General features: G+C 40.2%; 3 protein-coding genes across 4 annotated transcripts; 2 read left to right on the top strand and 1 right to left on the bottom strand.

The window, feature by feature from the left end:
• Positions 1 to 984: 984 nt before the first annotated feature.
• tmem119a (transmembrane protein 119a) lies at positions 985 to 9,154 on the top strand. 2 transcript variants are annotated; one of them, XM_044108180.1, is made up of 3 exons: positions 985 to 1,284; positions 2,592 to 2,650; positions 6,757 to 9,154. In XM_044108180.1, exon 3 carries the CDS (start codon positions 6,772 to 6,774, stop codon positions 7,519 to 7,521), a length of 750 nt encoding a protein of 249 aa, XP_043964115.1. In that variant the 5' UTR covers positions 985 to 1,284; positions 2,592 to 2,650; positions 6,757 to 6,771; the 3' UTR covers positions 7,522 to 9,154. The 2 variants fall into 2 exon arrangements, with proteins under 2 accessions (XP_043964115.1, XP_043964122.1); XM_044108187.1 differs by lacking the exon at positions 985 to 1,284 and having other exon boundaries at positions 2,505 to 2,654.
• Positions 9,155 to 12,747: 3,593 nt separating this feature from the next.
• LOC122827902 (leucine-rich repeat transmembrane protein FLRT3) lies at positions 12,748 to 14,115 on the top strand. Its single transcript, XM_044110999.1, has one exon. The coding sequence runs from the start codon at positions 12,748 to 12,750 to the stop codon at positions 14,113 to 14,115; it is 1,368 nt and encodes a 455-aa protein (XP_043966934.1).
• A 17-nt stretch (positions 14,116 to 14,132) lies between these two features.
• On the bottom strand, positions 14,133 to 17,092 carry iscu (iron-sulfur cluster assembly enzyme). Its single transcript, XM_044108214.1, has 5 exons — positions 16,935 to 17,092; positions 16,706 to 16,819; positions 16,511 to 16,621; positions 16,358 to 16,436; positions 14,133 to 14,674 (listed from the first exon to the last, which is right to left on the bottom strand). The coding sequence occupies exons 1-5, from the start codon at positions 17,034 to 17,036 to the stop codon at positions 14,607 to 14,609; spliced, it is 474 nt and encodes a 157-aa protein (XP_043964149.1). The 5' UTR covers positions 17,037 to 17,092; the 3' UTR covers positions 14,133 to 14,606.
• Positions 17,093 to 19,317: the final 2,225 nt, after the last annotated feature.

Below are 19,317 nucleotides of genomic sequence, written 5' to 3' on the forward strand. Positions count from 1 at the left end.
TATTGAGTGGGATTGGAGGGCTTGATAGGAAAAGGTCTGCATTGATTATGAATTGTAACAGTTTGTATCACCACAGGACGTTTCTCATACTCCACATTGTCAAAGGTATTTACTTGTCTTCCTAAACAAACGTGAAATAAGACCATTATGATCCGATGAAGCATGTTTTAGACAACTATGCATAACATTTTATATCCATTAATTAGTTAGTGGTATATTAGACAGCAGTTATGAGGCACAAAAAAATCATTGCAGATAATCTTTGGTTGTGACAAAGAAGTTACCTTCTGTTTCTGGGATCAAAATCAACTCTGGATGTAAAAATGGACACGTGAAACAAGAGCCAGTAAATGAAGCATTGATCCGTCTCCTAGAGTAAAGAAAGAGTGAGTCATAAATAATTTGAGGGAGGATGGATGAGAAATATTTATCAGCCAGCTGTGAGGGTACCTCCAGCACCCTCTAGTGGCGACGGTGCTGAAGTTATCTGTCAATTTCGGGATTGACGGAGGACGTTTTTTTTTGTTGGTTTTTTTTTGTTGGACTGGCCCATTTTGAAAACGTTCTTGAAAAGCATAAATGAGAACTGATGAAAATGTTAGATTTAGAAACTACAGCTGAATATGAATGAAGTTACAAAAAAATATTTATTTAAAAGGCTGGTGAGTCTTTTGACTCTGAACTGACTTGGCTTGCCCAGCTGTCGATGCCTTGTGAAATGTTTAATCTCCTCGTACGTTCTTTCATTTTCATGACCAAAGAACACACAAGACAAGTCAGAGATGAAGTGTAGTTTATAAAATTACGTCTCGAGATTTGGACATCTGTTTGTTTAAGCTACTGTCAGAAACTGCTAAGAGAGCCACGACATGACCGTCTACCTAGAGCAGGGGTCTCAAACTCCAGTCCCCGAGGGCCGCTGTCCTGCAGTTTCTAGATGTGCCACATGTACAAAACACTGGAATGAAATGGCTTAATTACCTCCTCCTTGTGTAAATCAGTTCTCCAGAACCTCGCTAATGACCTAATTATTCTATTCAGGTATGGTGACATAGGACAGTGACATAGACTGACGGGCAATCAGAGCATTAATTGCAGAAGCAGCAAAGATTTCCTTGATCACTCTTGAGGACCTATCCTGCAGAGATCTGCAGCTCAAATGGAAGTATCTAAAGCAATATTTACGGTATAGTCCACCATTCTGGTCTTTATGAACGAGCTGCATTTACAATTAGCCATAAATCTGTTTGGGAGCGCAGAATACATGTGGAGGAAGGTGCTCTGGTAAGATGAGACCAAAATAAATCTTTGCAGCTGATACATATGACTGTGTGGTGGAAAACTAACATTACACACCACCTTGAAACAAAGAGGTGGAGGCATCATGATGTGGGGATACTTCTCTTCAGCACAGACAGTGAACCTGGAAGGGGATAAGAGCAGAGCAACAAAATTGAGCCGGGTGTTTTAGTTCACCTTCCAGCAGATCTGACACTCCAAACATACAGCCAGAGCTACAATAAAGGGTTTACAGATGAGAGTATATCTTGTGTTTGGCCCAGTCAAAGTCCAGACCTTAATCTGCACTGAAATTGTGCTATTTTGCTTCAATAAATGAGTGATGATTTCAGTCTCTATCTGTGCCAAACTGCTAGATTCATGTCAAACATTCAGCTGTAGCTGGAGTGAAAGATGGTTTTCCACATAGAACTGACTGAACAAGGCTAATTACAAATATGTAGAACATTTTTCTAATTCGCTTCATTTTAAACCAATAATTTATTGATATTTTAGAATAAAATAATTTTAAAAAAGCATTTTAAACTGAAGCATAACCCCTTAAAGGCAAAAACGCATAACCAATTGGCTCGTTTTCTGTGACGCGCTAAATCACTGCTCACAACCTAAAGTTGAGGTCTTGTGAAAGAATTAATTTCAATCAAAGGAACATAAAGAGCTTTAAATAAAAGCCTTTCATGTTCAAAGGTAAGGACACCAAAATGGTCCTTAAGTTTATATGTTCGCTTAGTTTGGTGTGTTTTTGGGAGGAAACTGGTGCTTTTTCTTCCCTGTGCTGCCTTCCAGAGTAAGGCTGTAATCATCATGGTCTTAATTAGAAAGGACTTGGTGGGAGGCAGGGACTGTTTGGTCAGACTCGCCCCGACAAAACCAGAAATAACCATTTCTGCTAAAACATGAGACCTGCGCACCTTCTGCAACATCACTGCAGCTGCTAGGGCTAAAGTACCAGACAAACTTTGGGTTGAAAAGAAAAACACACTGTGCTGAAATACACACATTATGTAAAAGAGAATAACATTTTTGTGCTAAGATCAGATATAAGCATTATAGATTGATTTTAAAAAGGAAAGTAAAAATCCAAAATGGCTCCTGCATAAACTTGGATGGAGCCTGAGGAAGGAAAGCTGAGAACGAGGGAGGAAACACTGAGGATGGAGGGCTGGGCATCATTTTGCTCTGAGGAGACATTTTAGAGCGGAGTGAAGAAACTAAGTATAACTTAGCAGGGAGGGGTAAAATATCCTCACTCTCTCCTTCTTGTTGCTTTGCCTCTTCTCTTTTTTTATCAGTCCGAACCTTTCTGCTCTGCATCTGCTTTCCAGTCAGACAAACGAAGGAAACTCCTTCTGTAAGTATGTCATTAACTTTTATATTTAACTGACAAGCACAGATAACAGAAGCTTCATTTCTGTCATATATGTCTTTTTCAAGCATACTTGTGTTTTTAAAACTGATTTTAAAAAATTATTGCTTTCTTTACTAAAATGTAATGTTATTTAACATAATACACCAATTTTATTTAAAACAGACAGACATATTAATTGCTATTTTTTATTATGTTACATATTCAGCATTTTAGTCTGCAAATGATTTAACAACATTTGTCCCTCTTATCAGGTTCTCAGGTTTTGTAGTGATGATTTATTTGCAGACTGTGTGAACTTTCAAGGAATCTTTTAGATAATTACAGATAGTTTTAAAAACTTTTATGTCCGAAGACCTTTTAGGTCTTCACATCAAGAATAGTCGTATTCTTGCCACTAATATATATACATATATATATACAGCTCTAGAAAAACTAAAACATTTCCAGGTTATTCAACCAAATGTTGATTTCTGAATTCTTCCTGAGTTAAAACATCAGCATTGTTGTTTCTAAATGAATATGAACTTGTTTTCTTTGCATTATTTGTGCTCTTAAAGCGCTGCATCTTTGTGTTATTTTGACCATTTCTCATTTTCTGCAAATAAGTACTAAATCTTTGCTTGGAATTTCAGAGACATGTTGTCAGTGGTTCATAGAATAAAAGAACAATGTTCATTTTACTCAAACACAAACCTATAAAAAGTCAAATCAGAGAAAGTGATCATTTTAATTTTTTCTAGAGCTATGTATGTATATATTAAGAATAAAAGTGTCCCAGTTCTAAATATAATTTAGTTCATTTGTTTTGTTTTGTTTTTTGTTTTTGGGTGAGAGTTGAAGTTTTAAGCCATAATTGCAAAATTTGATCTTCTGTTTTTTTCCAGTTCTAATATTTCCAACATTAAATGATTTCAACACCTGGTGAAAGAAAAAGAGATGGAATCACAACTATTGGAGGACATTCAGTCTGTTGTTTAAAAAAATTTACAGAAAAGACTTTTTATGTATGAAATTAAATGACACTGCACCTCTTCATATTAAGTAAACAAATTAACAATGAAAATTTCATTTACTGGTTCCTGTGTAAGTCTGATGCTAAAAGTGAGTCTGTACTTAAAATACAATATTTACTGAACTTGAACAAATTGCTGCAGAAGTCCTATAGTTCTGCTATGGGAAACATACGAGAGCTTTCAGTGGAAAGAATGAGAAATACTATAAAGTTCCTACTCTGTGATTAATCAGAGCGCTGCTTAAAGGCCTAGTTGTTTCAGGAGCAAAAACAAATAATAAAAACGTTTGTTTCCTAGTGAAACATGTGAAAAACAAAGAGGGCAACCAGAACAAAATCAAGCATGTATTAGTTATTAGTTACATGTCAGTGTAAATGAGATGGACAGATGCTGACTACCTTTCTCAGGAAAGCCACAGATGGACATTGAAATTTTAGACACTTCTCTAACTTTGTAAGTTCTGCAACAGTTAAGTATTTTTAGGATGTTTACAATAAATTTGCCACCAAGCAGAGAGCACTACAACATTTCTTTGGAAAAGGCAAAGTGACCTGACCTGCAGGTAGTTCAAATCTCAACCTAATCAAAATTTGAATCACAAATATAAGAGAAAAATAAATATGTTTAAATTGGCTTCATCGGGCAAAGCTGCTTTTTGGGAATATTAGAGCTTCACTGATTTTCATTTTTCACTGCCGAGTGTTGGTCTGTTAAATTAAATAGTTTCATGTTTTTGCTTCTAAAAGCTGCGGTTCCCTTTCTGAGTAAAACTACTGAGACTGGAATAGTATAGACAAACCTCAGATCAATCCGTTTTAGAAATACAGCCCTTTGAACATCATTTAGATTTTGTAGCCCCTCTACATTCATCTAGAAGATGAGCCCTAATGTAACACAACACCACTGTTGTGTTACATTAGGGGCTTTAGATAGTTTTTTTTTCTTTCAAAAATGACTTTCTTCTTCCAGAAAGACTGGAGACAGATTCTCACACCTGAGCTGTCGATCTCTGCAGCTCCTCCGGAGCCACCATGGGCCTTGTGGCTGCTTCTCTGGTTGCTGGTCTTCTTGTTAAGCCTCTTAGTTTAAGTGGGCAGCTATCTTGGCACATTTTCATTTGTGCAACACTTTTTTTCAAACCTTCAAGAACTCCAGCTGGATTAATACCCAGATTAAATTACACAGAGCTGGGCTCTATCTACTGCTCTGATTTGGGGAGTTAAAATGGACTGAGTACAAATACTTGATGTGATTTTAGGTTTTTAGCCATAAAGATGATTTTCTTATAGTTCCCAGCCATGCGCAACTTTGTGTCTGTCTCTACCACGAAATCCAAATCAAATGTTCTTCAGGTCTGCAGCTGTAATGTGACCAAAACATGGAAAGCTAAACTTTTCCAACTGACACGACGCGACCAGTCGTGTAAATCTCACGTCTGTGTCACGACGGCGTGGAAGCACCTTAAAAGATGTAAATAAGCTCTGAGGAAACTGAGTATTGTCCCATCTGATCGCTGCATGTTCTTCTCTTACATGGTGACTGAGTGGTAATCTCAGCCCCGTGGAGATATTTTGGAAACTTAATTTTAGCTGTAATTACCAGACTGAAGAGGCAGAGCGGTCATGTATGGCTGTACATCCAAGGATGAATACCAGCCCACCATGTGGTCCAGCAGAATACACACTGCATGTTTGACCACACAAGCAGTGGAAGGGTTCACACTGCTGCAGCACGACGAGCTGCAGCAGCTTCGCTCCAGCACCATGCTGATTAGAGGCTGGTTTTCATAGCTTGGCGCTTCATAATTATACACCAGATTAGGAGAAAAATTTAGCTAAAATAATGGCAGCTGGAGTTTTCCTGATTAGCGAGAGAAAATTCGGTGAAACCCCCGAGAGGCACCATTTGGTTGGGGAGTTTATTCAGTCTCTTGGCCTGTTCACAAATACAGGTTTTCCTGGAAGCAGAAATATCTCCCTCACGTCTGAGCTGCTGTGGGCGGGTGAACACCAGCTGGTGCCCAGTGTAAATATAGAGGCCACAGCCACAGGTCTCCCACGCCTCTGTGCTCCCACTGGAATAAAGCTTCCTTCTGGCTTTGGTGTGGTGGATGGGTGGCCTCCCTCTACTTTACAAATTATAAGGCCAAACTTTGCTGTCTCCACCCCAAACAAGTAATGGCTACTCTGGAGTCGGCTGAAATAGATCTGGTGCAAAGCAGGGAGAGGCAGAAAACACAGACACACCAGAGATGGAGGAAGAGTTCTTCACAAAGAAACATTTAAATCTAGTTGCACAATGCACAGGTTTTTGGCAGCAAAACAGAAGCTTCATTATTATATAATAGTGAGCAAAAATCTTTGGTCATAGTAAAGATAAACATGTTAGACCTTTATCATCCCTCAGGGGGAAAATTAATCTCACCTTTCTTTGTGTTTCATTTCCAAAGAGACATATTCCCATTGACTTCCATTTAGATACTCAGGATTCTCATTCATTCAGGATAAACCAAAGCAAATTTTCTGTCCAGTACCATTTTTAGGAGAATTGTAGTTGAGTTAACGCTGACCTAAAAGTGTTTCACTAATTTATTTATTTTTATTTTTTTTAAAAAGCTCTTTAAATAAGGATAAATCTGCATTGTGATGACACAGAACGGCAAAGTTAGAAAGAATCACTCAGTTGAAGCCAGCCAGTGATTCCTGGGGATGCATTTAATAATAAGCCTTCACTTCCCTCTAGCCCTTCACAAATACTTACATTTCTTTGTATTCAGCCTTTTCCGTACTGCAGCACATAATGTCAGCTATAAATTATGACTCACATGGTCAGTGATTTCATTAAAGCAGAAATTTTATTTGATTTTTTTTTTTCTCTTTGTCAAACCCTTTTTGATTTTAATTCATTCATTGATTTCGTTGTTTATTCAAACATAGTGGTTTAAAATACTCACCCGTTTACTGCTTTAAAACTACAGAGGATGTTTTTGACTGACAAGTTGCCAAATTTGACTTTAATAATCGGCTTTCTTGTGTTCATTCTTAAATTAAAAACCTGACTTTGCTGTTGCTGTAGGACCCGCCGTTGACGATGAAGTCCCAGCTGGTTTTTCCCGTCTCCAGTGCGACTCTGCTCTGGCTGTGCTGCAGCTTGTGCCACTGCAGTCCTCTGTTCTACAACATATCTGTGGACGGCAGCGGCGACGAACCCGAGCTGGAGCTCATTTTCCCCACCTCCTTTTCCACACGAGCGCCCGTCGATGTCTCCGCTGCCACTCCGCCTCCCAGCCTCACCAACACCATCACCACCACCATGATCCGCCTGAAAGACTTTGTCCTGAGCCGAGTGGTGGACTTCCTGCAGGAGAACCTGCTCATCATCATCGTTGTAACCTCTCTTCTTATTGTTTTGGTCTTCATCATTTGCTGTGCGTTCGCCATGAGCCACAAGCGCAAGCTGGAGGCCTACAAGCCCCTCCCTAGCCCGCCCAGGAAGTACACTGCCAGTAAAACCGGAGCTCGCAAGAACTCTAGCGAGCTCCAGGAGAAACCGTACGCCGTGGACCACGTCAAGAGGGTCCACGTTCAGGGTCCGGCGTCCCCTAAGCATCTGCGCATGCCCTCCAAGGCGCTGGTGGGAGACAAGGGAAGAGACGTCAGGTCGTCGCCTCGACAGGAGGTCAGGAAGGTCAGAGACACAGAGGAAGTGGAAAAAAGGCGGGAGGAAGTGAAGTTCAAAGAGCCATTGAAGCAAAGGGAGGAGGTCCAGAAGAGCGCCAGTCCCGGCACCGGCTCCAGTCATCCGGTCTGCACCTGCCACCTGAAGAAATCCAACCACTAACACACAACCGAGGCAAAACGGGTCAAAGTGTCACTCAGAAGGGAAAACATTCAGGTGGAATCACACCGGCTACGAAAATCTTTACGTGCATAAAATCGGAATAAAGTCCAACAAAAGACAGAAAGCTGAGTGTCTTACTGTGCGAGTCTGTAATTCATCCACAGCACCTCAGCAGGTTTCATTATCAAGATTGAAGAAAAAACAGAACTTCTATACATTTATGTGAGGGAAAAGAAAAAGCTGTGCAATTTGTAAACAATGCAAGTAGTGGGGAAATCCTAATGACAAGGAAGTGAAAATGGGTGGATAATTATGTGCATAATGTGTATGAATTCATGCACACAGCACCCTCCACAATTACTGATACCTCTAGTTAAGACGTGTGGAAGATCTCTAAACTCGTCAAGCCTCGTTTTCCACTGATCCAGTGACTGTAATATTTGTTTGTTACAGCTCCGTCTGCAGATATCGATACATCTAGGAGCGTAACTATTTTATTTTAGCCATTTCCTAACTAATGAAGATCAACACACATCTGCCTTGCTTGAATGAAATGCTGTCTTGTCTTTCCCGTATTGAAGAGCGGCAGAGAAAAAAATGCTCCTGTAAACCAGGCCATGTACATTCCTCAGGGAAGTGCAACAAATTACTAAATAAAACTTTATAAAAACTCTGATCTGCTTAAAAAAGTGTAAATTAGACAATGCTTCAAGTTTTACAGATGCAAATAACTATAACATCTTTAGTTGTATTTAAAAAGATATTTTCTTCCTTATTCATGATCTCCCACCATGGAATAAATTCTGCCAAATTAAAGGTTGAATTTTTCCAATTTTTTCAGGTGAAATGATGCATTTCTTAGATGAATTCATGTAAGAGTTTCTACACATCTTCACCAGGGGGATCAATAAACATGGAGTGCAGTGTAATTACAGTACTTATTTTATATCAGGCTGATGCTTCTCAGTACTTTGCTTCATGAAACCACATCACCATTTATTACTTATAGGTTGTAAGGCAGACATGAGTAACAGTGTCTGATATTTCAAAATCTTATTTGACGGGACTGTGATTTCAAGCAGAGGTTTTTCACGTGGGGAAAGTTTTACTCCAACCAGAAAATCTCCGCTTTGTGTTTTTTAAGAGCTTCAGAGCTGAATTAGTCGTCCAAAGTAACGTCTTTGGTGATGTAAATAAACACACAAATGCCAGTAAACCTTACTTGATGAGTAACAATTATTCTTTTCTTTATTAATATGAACTCTAGTTACCTCTACTTTAGTGTTATTATATCTGGTGTCTTGTATCTTATTTCAGAACCCAATCAGAAAACCAACATGAAGAATTTTTATTTCAACAATATTTTAACTAGAAGAAAACATATTTTTATTTTATCCTTCATATAGGCTAGTTAGAAATTATGGTTCGTTATTTTTATTTTTATATATTAACGTTTGTTTTTCTGTCTTAAAGAATAAAAGATGAGTCAGAAATCCAGGTGATTAAATGGATTATAGTTACACCGAGCATCTAAACTTAGATAAGTTTGTATGTTTTCTAGGTTGTCGTTTTGTCATGTTAAAACTCACTGTTTTATCCGAACCTCACACTGTCGTCCTCACGCGTTGCTTTCTCTGTGACACTTGTTCATTCTACAAAATGACAGGTTTGTTTTGCTAATGTTTAATAAAACTAAAGAAAGAAGTGTGTTTGTCGTTCTTGTATGCTATGTGCTGCTACTCAATAAAAATAAAAAATAAAAAAAAACGCAGCGCTGAAGACATAAAATTAGGAAAGGCAACAAGGTTCCAAAAATAAATGACGACTTCTACGTAGACATCACGTTCCTCTGAACATCTGTAATTTGGAGCTTCATCCACTCGGAAATCACAGTTGACTGCTTTAAGGTAATTACGCAAACAAAAGATTCACGATATGACAGACGATCTCCTTTGATCTTGCTGACACGGCAGGAAAGCCTCGACGAGGCCGTGGACTCCGCAGCTCTAAAAGCAGGAGAGCAGAAGAACGGATTGGGTCTGGCGCTGACGAGACGTCCTTTGTTCCCACTGGCTGCTGTAGCCTACAAGGTTCTTTAAATGTTTCAGCAGATGTAATCCAGATACATACACGCCTCCTTTGGCGCAGAACAAGAGCGACACACACTGATTTGTTCCAGTTTAGGGTTACAAACAAATAACGTGGCTATTAGGCCACATACAGCATCTTCTGTGAATATTGACAAGGTTGATATATGTTTTGATTTCCTTAAAACTTCTAGGAAAAGAAATTGAACTCACCTATTCTCAATTGCAATTAAATCTTGAAAATTTGGGAGGCTGACACTGTGAATAAATACATGCTTTATAAGTAAGTTTACGATTGTAATTAATCCACAGCTTCTTACTTCTCAGAGGTTTAAAGATAATGTGACACAGAGGCTCATATATCTTAGCCTCCTCCTCCAAAGGGGAAGATTAGAAAACATGCCACTCCAAGTGAGGCAAATTACTGTTGAGCTTCATGAGTCACAAAACTGTCACGAGAAAAGAGCCGTTTACCCTAACTGGACAACGCTTATGGTCAGAGCAATCATTATAAAGAGTTAAAATAACTGTAATTGTAATAAACAACACAATCTGGACCCCAGGCTGTCCTGTCACCATGTAGTGGAGGATGGTGAATAAATCACAAAGTTAAGCAAAAACTCAGGGTCACCAAGTCTCCACAACAATCATTATTTAAAAAAGAAAAGTGGATGACTGGTAATGTTGCATTTTTTAAAGGCTTTTCCTAATAATGCATCAGGAAATGTTTGAGTTGTGTTTTGACAATTGAATTGTTGTTGTGAACTTAAATTGATTTTTTTTTTAAATGAAGAAAAATATACTGCCCCCGTGTGACTAATTCAAGCACTGACTTTTCCTTTACTTTTTTTTTCTTTTTAACCCCCAAATTTCACCATTTTTCTTTGTGATGGGATTACGTCTGATTTAAATAAACTATGGTTAAGTAAAGCTGAAAGCAAATCTGATCTGAATCATGAGCAAGTTAAAACATCAGAGATCAAAAATAAGGTGACAGCACACAATCAAAAGCAGCCAGGTTGGCAGGAAACGTGAGCCCTGACAGAACCCACGGGTCAGATTCCCTGCTCTTTAGCCAGCAACGCTCTAAATAATTCGAGAAAGTACTCCCCCTTCACTTTCACTCCTCCCATCAGGTAGCAGGAAACACAGAAACCTCCTCTTGTTAAGAGCCCTGCTCATGAGAATCAGTGTGTTGGATTTTTAACCAACCTGGCCTGCAGAGACTTCAGCTACAGAGAAACACCAGAGACACATAAGACCTTCCTATTCCTTTCTAAAACTGATTGTTTTTTGTGTCGTTACCTGCCTCTGACGAACAATAGGACCGCTCAATCAAGGTGCATGGTGAGCAGGATCTAGAAGAGGTAACAGAGCACCGTGAGGCGCTTGTGAAACTTTGATGAGAGTCCGGCAGGAATTTGGAGCAGCAGTGGTCATCTTTGAAGACCGAGGATCACAGACCCCTGACCATCTCTACAGAGGAGCAAATAATCTCAAAGCAGGATAATGGTAAGTTCAGCCAGGATTTAGATAAAGGGGTGGCATTATGGTCAATCCCAGCCATGTAGAGTCGTATTATAGCACAATCAAGTGATCATATTACCTTCAGACATGACTTCAAACATGACTTAAAAGACATTTGACTTTGTGATTTGACATCATAAAATTGGGCCACTCTATTAAAGAGAACAGATTGTGAGAAGAAAAAAAATTGGTCAATCACTATGGATCTATATTTCAGTGATATAATAAACTTTTTTTTAATTAATTCATGAGCTGAAAAAAAGTCAAAGATGCTCTTTGGAAAGAGGTGGTGAGCTGCAACATTGTGTGACATAACTCTGAATTTAAACACGGTTTAAGATCTGAAAGAGGAAAAGCAGAACCAACAATGGATGAGTCAGGAGTTCACGGTTCTGTCTGTAATAAAGCTGCTGCAGGTGGAGGGACATTTACTTCAGTATCTGTAATGCAAAGATTCAAACCAACTTTCTCCACAGTGGTGAACTAAATGCTTCTTTTTTAAATTACGCATTAGATTTATATCTGTCGAAAAACAGCATCTGGAATATAAATTATACCCTGGCAGTAAAATTTAGCTTCAGGAGTAACCTTCCATAAAAACAGCTCACTTTGTTTTAATTTTCAAGTCTCTTTGGTGCCAAGGAGACTCGATTCATTTAGAAACGTTTATTGTTTTTAGATTAACATTCAGACATTATAGTATTATCTCCATGCTGCAAAGTCAGCCAGCTGGAAACTGTGCTGGGTGAGAAAACCCTGAGGTCAAAGGTCTCCTGCCTGCAGTGGCTGTTCTTCCATTTCTTAGAGAGGCAGGCGTTCAGGTTGACACTCTGCAGCAGAAAGACGAATGTTCAGGACTGACTTGTGTCAGAGCTGTAGAGTCTCTTCAATGTTTTCATGTTAGATCATGTTACCAGCACTAACTCTAACACGTTTTATCAGGATTTGTTGTGGTAGGCCAACTCAAAGAAGCTTAACTGCGGAAGAAGAAAAAATATTTTTCCAACAATCTCGTTTGTGCGCCACGTTAATCCCCAAATAAAGACGTCACCTTATTGGTAAATAGAGACCAAGGAACACAGCGGACAGGTCAGAGACAAAGTTGGAAGGCCGATTGTGACTCTGGAGGAGCTGCACTTCTCCAGAGTCACTGCAACTTTGATGTAAACTGCTCGTGATGAGTGGCAGGACTTTAAAACTTTGACAGAACGTTTCCGGATCCCTCCTCTCACTGCCACCTTGAGTGAATAATTGATGAGGAAGGGATCCTCTGACTATCATCATACAGTCACCAGATGTCAACTGACTGGATTCGTCCTCTAACTGTTACATTTCCAGGCAATCTGTCAGGGAGAAGTGTGCTTAAATAAAATGAATAACGATCCAAGGAGATCTGGTTGAAGGAGCCAACTTTGATAGACAGTCAAGAATAATGAAAGGCTGCTCAATAATCAACAAGCTGGGTCTTTGAAAGTTGGAGCAAGAGGATCCAACAGTATCAAATGTAAAAAATAGTTCTTAATAAGACATGAATTAAAACTTTAGATGACTCATAAAGTAGTGATGAAAACTGTTGTGTGTCTAATTAGCTCCTCGTCCTTCACAGTGAGTCATGCTGTGGTACAGATGTGATGTCCTCCTCGCTCTCTTCGTCTGGCCCCTGGCCTGCCTCACCATGTCCCCGTGTCCCCCCGGCTGCTGCTGTCCCGGCCCGGGTTTTCTGGTCCTGTGCGAGTCTCTGGGTCTCCGGTCGCTGCCCCGCTCCGTCCCTCTCAGCACCTCCGCTCTGTCCGTGGCCAGAAACCAGCTCTGCAACGTGGACCACCTTCTCCAGGCTTTCTCCGGCCTGCAGGAGCTCAGCCTCAGCCACAACCTGCTGGCCCGCTTCCCCCGCGGCTTGCCCCCCAGCCTGGAGTCCCTGCTGCTGCAGGAGAACCGCATCACTTACATCACGTCAGGAGTCCTCAGGCAGCTGAGGAACCTAACCCGCCTCCATCTGGAGGACAACCGAATCCGTGCCATCCAGCCCGGAGCGCTGCTGGGTCTGACAAAGCTGCAGCTCCTGACACTGAAGGGGAACAAGCTCACCAGCCTCCCACCAAGTCTCCCGCCATCGCTGACGCATTTGGACCTGTCGGAAAACTGCATCTCCTCTCTGGATCTTCCCTCTCTCGCCTCCCTGGTCAACCTGCAAGTCCTGCAGATCAACAGCAACTGCCTGCGCTCAGTGCCTGAAAACACCTTCGACAGCCTGCCACGCCTCAGGTCCGTGGACCTAACCAACAACCTGTGGGTGTGCGAGTGCGAAATCGTGTATCTATACCGCTGGCTGCTGAGCGGCAGACTGAAGATGGCTACAGATCTGGTGTGCAAAGAGCCGGTCCACCTCGCTCATCGCCTGCTGCTCAATCTCTCCATTGTGTCCATCTGTCCACGTGTCCTAAAGCCAAATGAGAAGACACACCTGCCTGCTGTCGTTTCTGTGGAGGCGGTGAGAACATCAGATCCAGGTTCATATGAAAACGGGGATGATTTGCAGTGGAAGAGGTCAAAAGAAGCCATTGTCTCAAACGAACAAAACCTCCAGGATTCTCGGGTTTTACCCTACTCCTTCGAGACTCTCACCTATGAGGAGTGTTTATCCTTCAACCTGTCTCCATCAGTCCCTCCCACCGACCTGAAAACTACATCTTTTCCAGAGGACCAGAGATGCAGAGAAAAAACGACCTCCCCCTACCTTCAAGGCAATGTGTCCTCTACTGCAGGGACACAGTCAGGACTGTCCACCAATAGACAGGAGACGGTCCCTCCTGTGAACCCCCAGGTGTCCGCCCACGGCGACTGGAAGGTGGTCGTCTCTCTGCTCGCCCTGCTGTGTGTGCTTCTGGTCCTTGTGATGCTGGCAGTGCTAACCCTGCTGAGAAAGGTTCTGGTGCGCCAGCAGAGAGTGGCGCCGGCAAACGAGCGATCTGTTGGATGAAAGCAGCGGACACACAGAGGAGGTTGAATCGTTTATTTCAACATGTGCGGATGGTCTTACAGAAGTTGGTTTTTTTTTTGGTTTTTTTATAATGAAACTTTATGCCAAAAAAAAATATCATAAAGCCAAAACAAATAAAGACAAACGCATGTGAATACTTTTCATTTTGCTCCTGGTTCATTAAAGATCTCGTCTTTTCTTTGCCGTGTAGCAGGAGAACAGTCCGGGCGGCACAATAAAGACCATAGATGTCAAATATTCAACTTGAGACTCAAAGCTTTTCAAATCATCAGCACGTCTGATCACTTGAACCCAAATGAATAAACAAATGTATTCAGAAAAAGGCAGCTAAACTTTATTTAATGCTCCCTGAAGACAAGACTCGGTCACTGATGTTGACAGCTCTGCCGCGAGATGTTTGTCATCCTGATATTGATGAAATATTTCAGTATGGTCATTGTAGCTTATCAACTGCTGGCTTTGGCACAATCCTAATTTTTCTCCTCTTGTTTTAGCCTGTAGTCCGACAGCGCTGCTTTAATGGCGTCTTCTGCAAGCACTGAGGAAGAAAGAATGGAGGAGATTAAGCAACACGGTGACCAACAATACAAAACTGAACTATAAAACACAACATTCTAAAACATATAATCTGTTTACATAAGGACAACATTTAGTCATATTTGGACAGTTACCTTAAAATTAGAAGTTTTATAAAGTTGTAAGTCCTTGTCAACAAGAAAGTTTAAATTACTTGTCCTGAACAGTTTCTAATACCGTTTTGTCAGATTGAGGGAGAAATCGAAACACTAAGAAAACATTATGTTTACTAAATTAACTAATCTACTTTTAAAATGTATCTAGTTTACATAACTAAAATAAAATCAAGAATTTCTGTCACAGTGTTTGCAGCCTTAAGGCCAAGGTGTAAATAATCTTCCAGAATCTGGTCTGAAAGTGGAGCCTGGCCAAGTGTGAATCATTTCCATGCACAAGTTACAGCTGCAAAAACAGGACCTGTAACTTTTTCATATTATTACCACAAACCTCACTGGATTTTATTTGGCAGTGAATATGTGATCGATCAGCACAATGTAGAAAATTATTGTAAAGTGGAAGGAACTGATACTTGTTTCAGGTTTATTAGAATAATCTGAAAGGTGTGGCATGTAGTTGTATTCAGTCCACTTTGCAGGGTCTGACTAATTTATACGGATTTAGTCTCAGTATAAATCCAGCTGTTCTCTGACAGCCTCACAGATTTATTGGAGAACAAACACTATTAAGAAGACCTGGTGACAGAGCAGAACAGTCAAAGGTTAAAGTTGTGGAAGAGTTTAAAGCAAAGTTAGGTTAAAGGTGGAAGAGTATACAGACAGGACAATTATTATCCTTGCAATCCACAGACCTGTTAAGAAGAAAGTCACCGGTAACAAAAAAGTGCTAGGATTTATTGATTTTGCATGAATTTGCACGATAATTCTCAAGAAACTGGAGGCACTGGTTGATAAAGTTTGGAAGTAAACAAATAGAAACTGCATTGATTTAATTTAAAAGATAACATTTAAGCACACTTGGTGTTCAGTCTAGAATCTAGAGGGCCACATAAAACGTTATGGCGGGCCAGATTTGGCCCACGGGCCTCGAGTTTGACACATGCACTAGTAAACCAATGCTACACAATAAAAGTGTTGAAGAACTAACAACAAACACCTGGTTACCACGGCGAAACATGTTGATGGGAAGATGGCTTACGCTAAGTACAGGTTGGACTCTGGAAGAAAACCTGTTAGAGCCTGCAAGACATTTGAGGCTGGAGTGAAGATACCGCTTCCAGCATGACAACAACCATAAACATACAACCAATGCTACAATGGAAAGGCTTAGATCGAAGGATACTTGTGTGATAGAATGTTCACATCCTTCACATCCCAATTAGGGATGTGAAGGATGATTTAAAAATAGCTGTTTACAGAAGCTTTTGGCAGAAAAAGAATAAGCTCGGCCTACAATGACATATGCATGCCACACTTCAGATTTTTATTCTAACATCCACGTATCCTGTGTCCTTCCACTTCAATACTACGTACCACTTTGTGTTGGTTCACCACATAAAATCCAGAGATGCAGGTGACAAAATGTGATAATCATCAAGGAGTAGGAAACCTTTTCACAGTCCCATTGCAAACAGCTGATTAAAAGATACTCAAATGTGGGGTAAATTATTTCTACAGTTTTAACTTACTCGAGCAATGAAGTTTGACCGGAGGAAGGCAGAGTTCTTTGGCAATGTCTGTGTTCTTGATCTTGAGAGCTTCATCAACCTGCAGGATGAAATTAGATCAATATGGTCCTCTCTATTTCACTCAATCAATCAATATGACTGTGCTGTTCCTACCGACTTCCCCTTCACCCACTCGGTCGCAAGAGAGCTAGAGGCGATGGCTGATCCGCAGCCAAATGTTTTGAACTTTGCATCCACGATCTTCCCGTTTTCATCTACTTGAATCTGGAGCAACACAAGACGCAAACCGTTAGTAACACACCCGTAAGATTGAAGTCCTAGCAGCGGTCCTGTGCAGCTCCAGCTTACCTGAAGTTTCATAACGTCCCCGCAGGCTGGCGCACCCACCAGCCCTGTCCCCACGTTCTTCTCGTTCTTGTCCAGAGAGCCCACGTTTCTCGGGTTTTCGTAATGATCCACCACCTTAAGGAAAGGTAAACATGCGTGAGATCTGTTTTTGACTTCTAAAGGACAACATAGGAAATTTCCTCTACTCAAAAATAAAATGATTAGTAGCCTGAACGGTTCAGTCGGTTACCTTTTTGTGATAGGAGCAAAGCGCGTTGAGCTCCGGTCGGAAGAAACTTTTGCTGAATAATGACAGCAAAGACCCGGAGTTTCGTAAAGAGACCGCCGCCATCTTTGACTGCCAACGGAAATGAACTAGCAGGCACTACCCACTTCTTTGTTGACAAACAAGTGGGTACGAGTTTCGTATCAGGAGAACGCCCCCTTTCGGCCAATTGTAGACTAATTTTGTATGGCAGGCTGAGGTAACATATAATTGCACCACAGTACGAGCTGTACTTTAAGGATTAGTTGAATTTTTGGAAGCGTAGTTAATGTAATGATAATTCTTTAGGACCCCCGCTTTAGACTAACCCTCAAGTGAAATGTGACTGGGCATGATGAGATATATGCAATAGAATAAAAACTAAGGAGAACTTTTAAAATCAAGAATGGCACGCCGTTATCATCCTTTTAGAAATTACATATATATGTAAATCCACATATGGCTTTACTTTCATGTATAGAGCTTTGGAACTGACGTCACTGCGTGTGACGTTTACGTCGCTAGGCGCCATCTTGTATGGCCACATACCAAAACAAACTTTTTCCGGCGTTTTCGTTATGCTACCGACCGCAGTGAAGTTGTTTCAAGTTGGATATTTGATATTCGCGCTCCGCTGAGTAAGGAGCGTTTAGCTCAAGGTTGATCCCATTTATGAACACTAATTCCGGCCAGCTGTTCTCTACTGCTCCCTCCTCAAGCGCTCGGAGGTTTACATTGGGACCATAAATTGCCGAACCAAACACTCCTGTAAATGAATGCCTTATGACCAACTGATACAAAAAAGTTGTAGGACTACAAAAAACGCATCACTGTAGTTCTAACTATGGCTGGACATACAGGTTAGAACTACAACATGGCAGAACTGTCAGTTACTAAGGAGGAGGAATGAGCTGGCCTTTAGAATTACTTGTGTTTTGGGCATTTTATAACTGATTTTAACCAACCATTATTACATACAGGGTTAATTAAGCTTAATTAAAATGTCAAAAAAAATCCTTGACAAGTTTTACATCAGGTTATTGCTCTTTTGAGCATTATATAACTGATTTAACCCAATCAAACAAACTATTAGAATTCTGTCTCTCCCTGTGTGTTTCACTCACATGACAGTTGAGCTGCTCTTTAGAACTACAATGACTCAAGGTTAGGACTACAACATGGCGGACACTCAGTGCCTACAAAAGAGGTCTGAGCTGAATGTAAGAACTACAACATGGCGGAACTGTCAGTTACTACTGAGGAAGAATGAGCTGGCCTTTAGAACTACTTGTGTTTTGGGCATTTTATAACAGATTTTAACCAACCATTATTACATACAGGGTTAGTGTGGCCAGTAAAAATGAAGTTCACTGAAAATTTCAAAATAAAAGCCTTAGACAATTTTTACATGAGATTATTGCTCTTTGAGCATTATAGAAACGATTTAACCCAATCACTGTTACTCCTGGGATTAGTTAGGACATTTAAATTGAAGCTTACTTAAAATTTCAAAATAAAAGCCTTAACACTCCCCTCTGGTTAGTGGGGAATATAGGCTAATAATAACATCAACTGTGCAGCCCAGTTAACTTTTGTTTAAATAAATCTATCCATCCATTTTCTTCCGCTTTATCCAGGATTGGATCGCGGGGGTAGCAGCTTCAGAAGAGAGGCCCAAACTTCCCTGAATATATACTGAATAATATACAAGTAGTGTCCCATTGCACAGCTGTGAGTAGTCCTCTGTTTATCTGAGCAATTTGTTATAGTCCAATAGTATTTTGGCTGGTTTTTTATTATGGTTGTTGTATTAAGAAAGGGAGATTTCAATGACCATGACAAGTTTCAAGATCATGCGCACAGACTTGATAATTAAATTATTTCTCACTCCTTCGATTCTGATAATGTTTGTGTTTTAAACATTAAAATGTACAATTATTTTGAAATAAATTGTTAAATTGTTCTTATAGACACCTTTTTACAGTTTGAAGATTAAATTGTGGGGACATATTTTTTTTCTAGCTCTTGCATAAACAATGAAAAGTCAGGTTTCTATATTTCTGAGGGGAATAAGCTAAATTTGTGAATGTCACAAAAAAATCACATGAGGAAATAATTTTTACATTTTTAAAGAAAAAAATCTTTTCACATATAGGCTACATTGTTTTAAGTTTAGCTTCTTTCACTTTCTTTTTAAAAATACTAACAAAATATCTTACGTTTCTTCACAAAATGGCTCCACTGGGCAAGACATTTCATTTTTATAAAAGGAAACCGGTTAATAAACAGGATTGATCTCAAACGGGGAAAAGGGCTCGAGAGAGATGTCCAAGTGTCAGGAATAGCTCATACTGCAATAATTAACATA

This window comes from Gambusia affinis, linkage group LG03 (genome assembly GCF_019740435.1).
Source record: "Gambusia affinis linkage group LG03, SWU_Gaff_1.0, whole genome shotgun sequence".
NCBI classification, from domain to species: Eukaryota; Metazoa; Chordata; class Actinopteri; order Cyprinodontiformes; family Poeciliidae; genus Gambusia; species Gambusia affinis.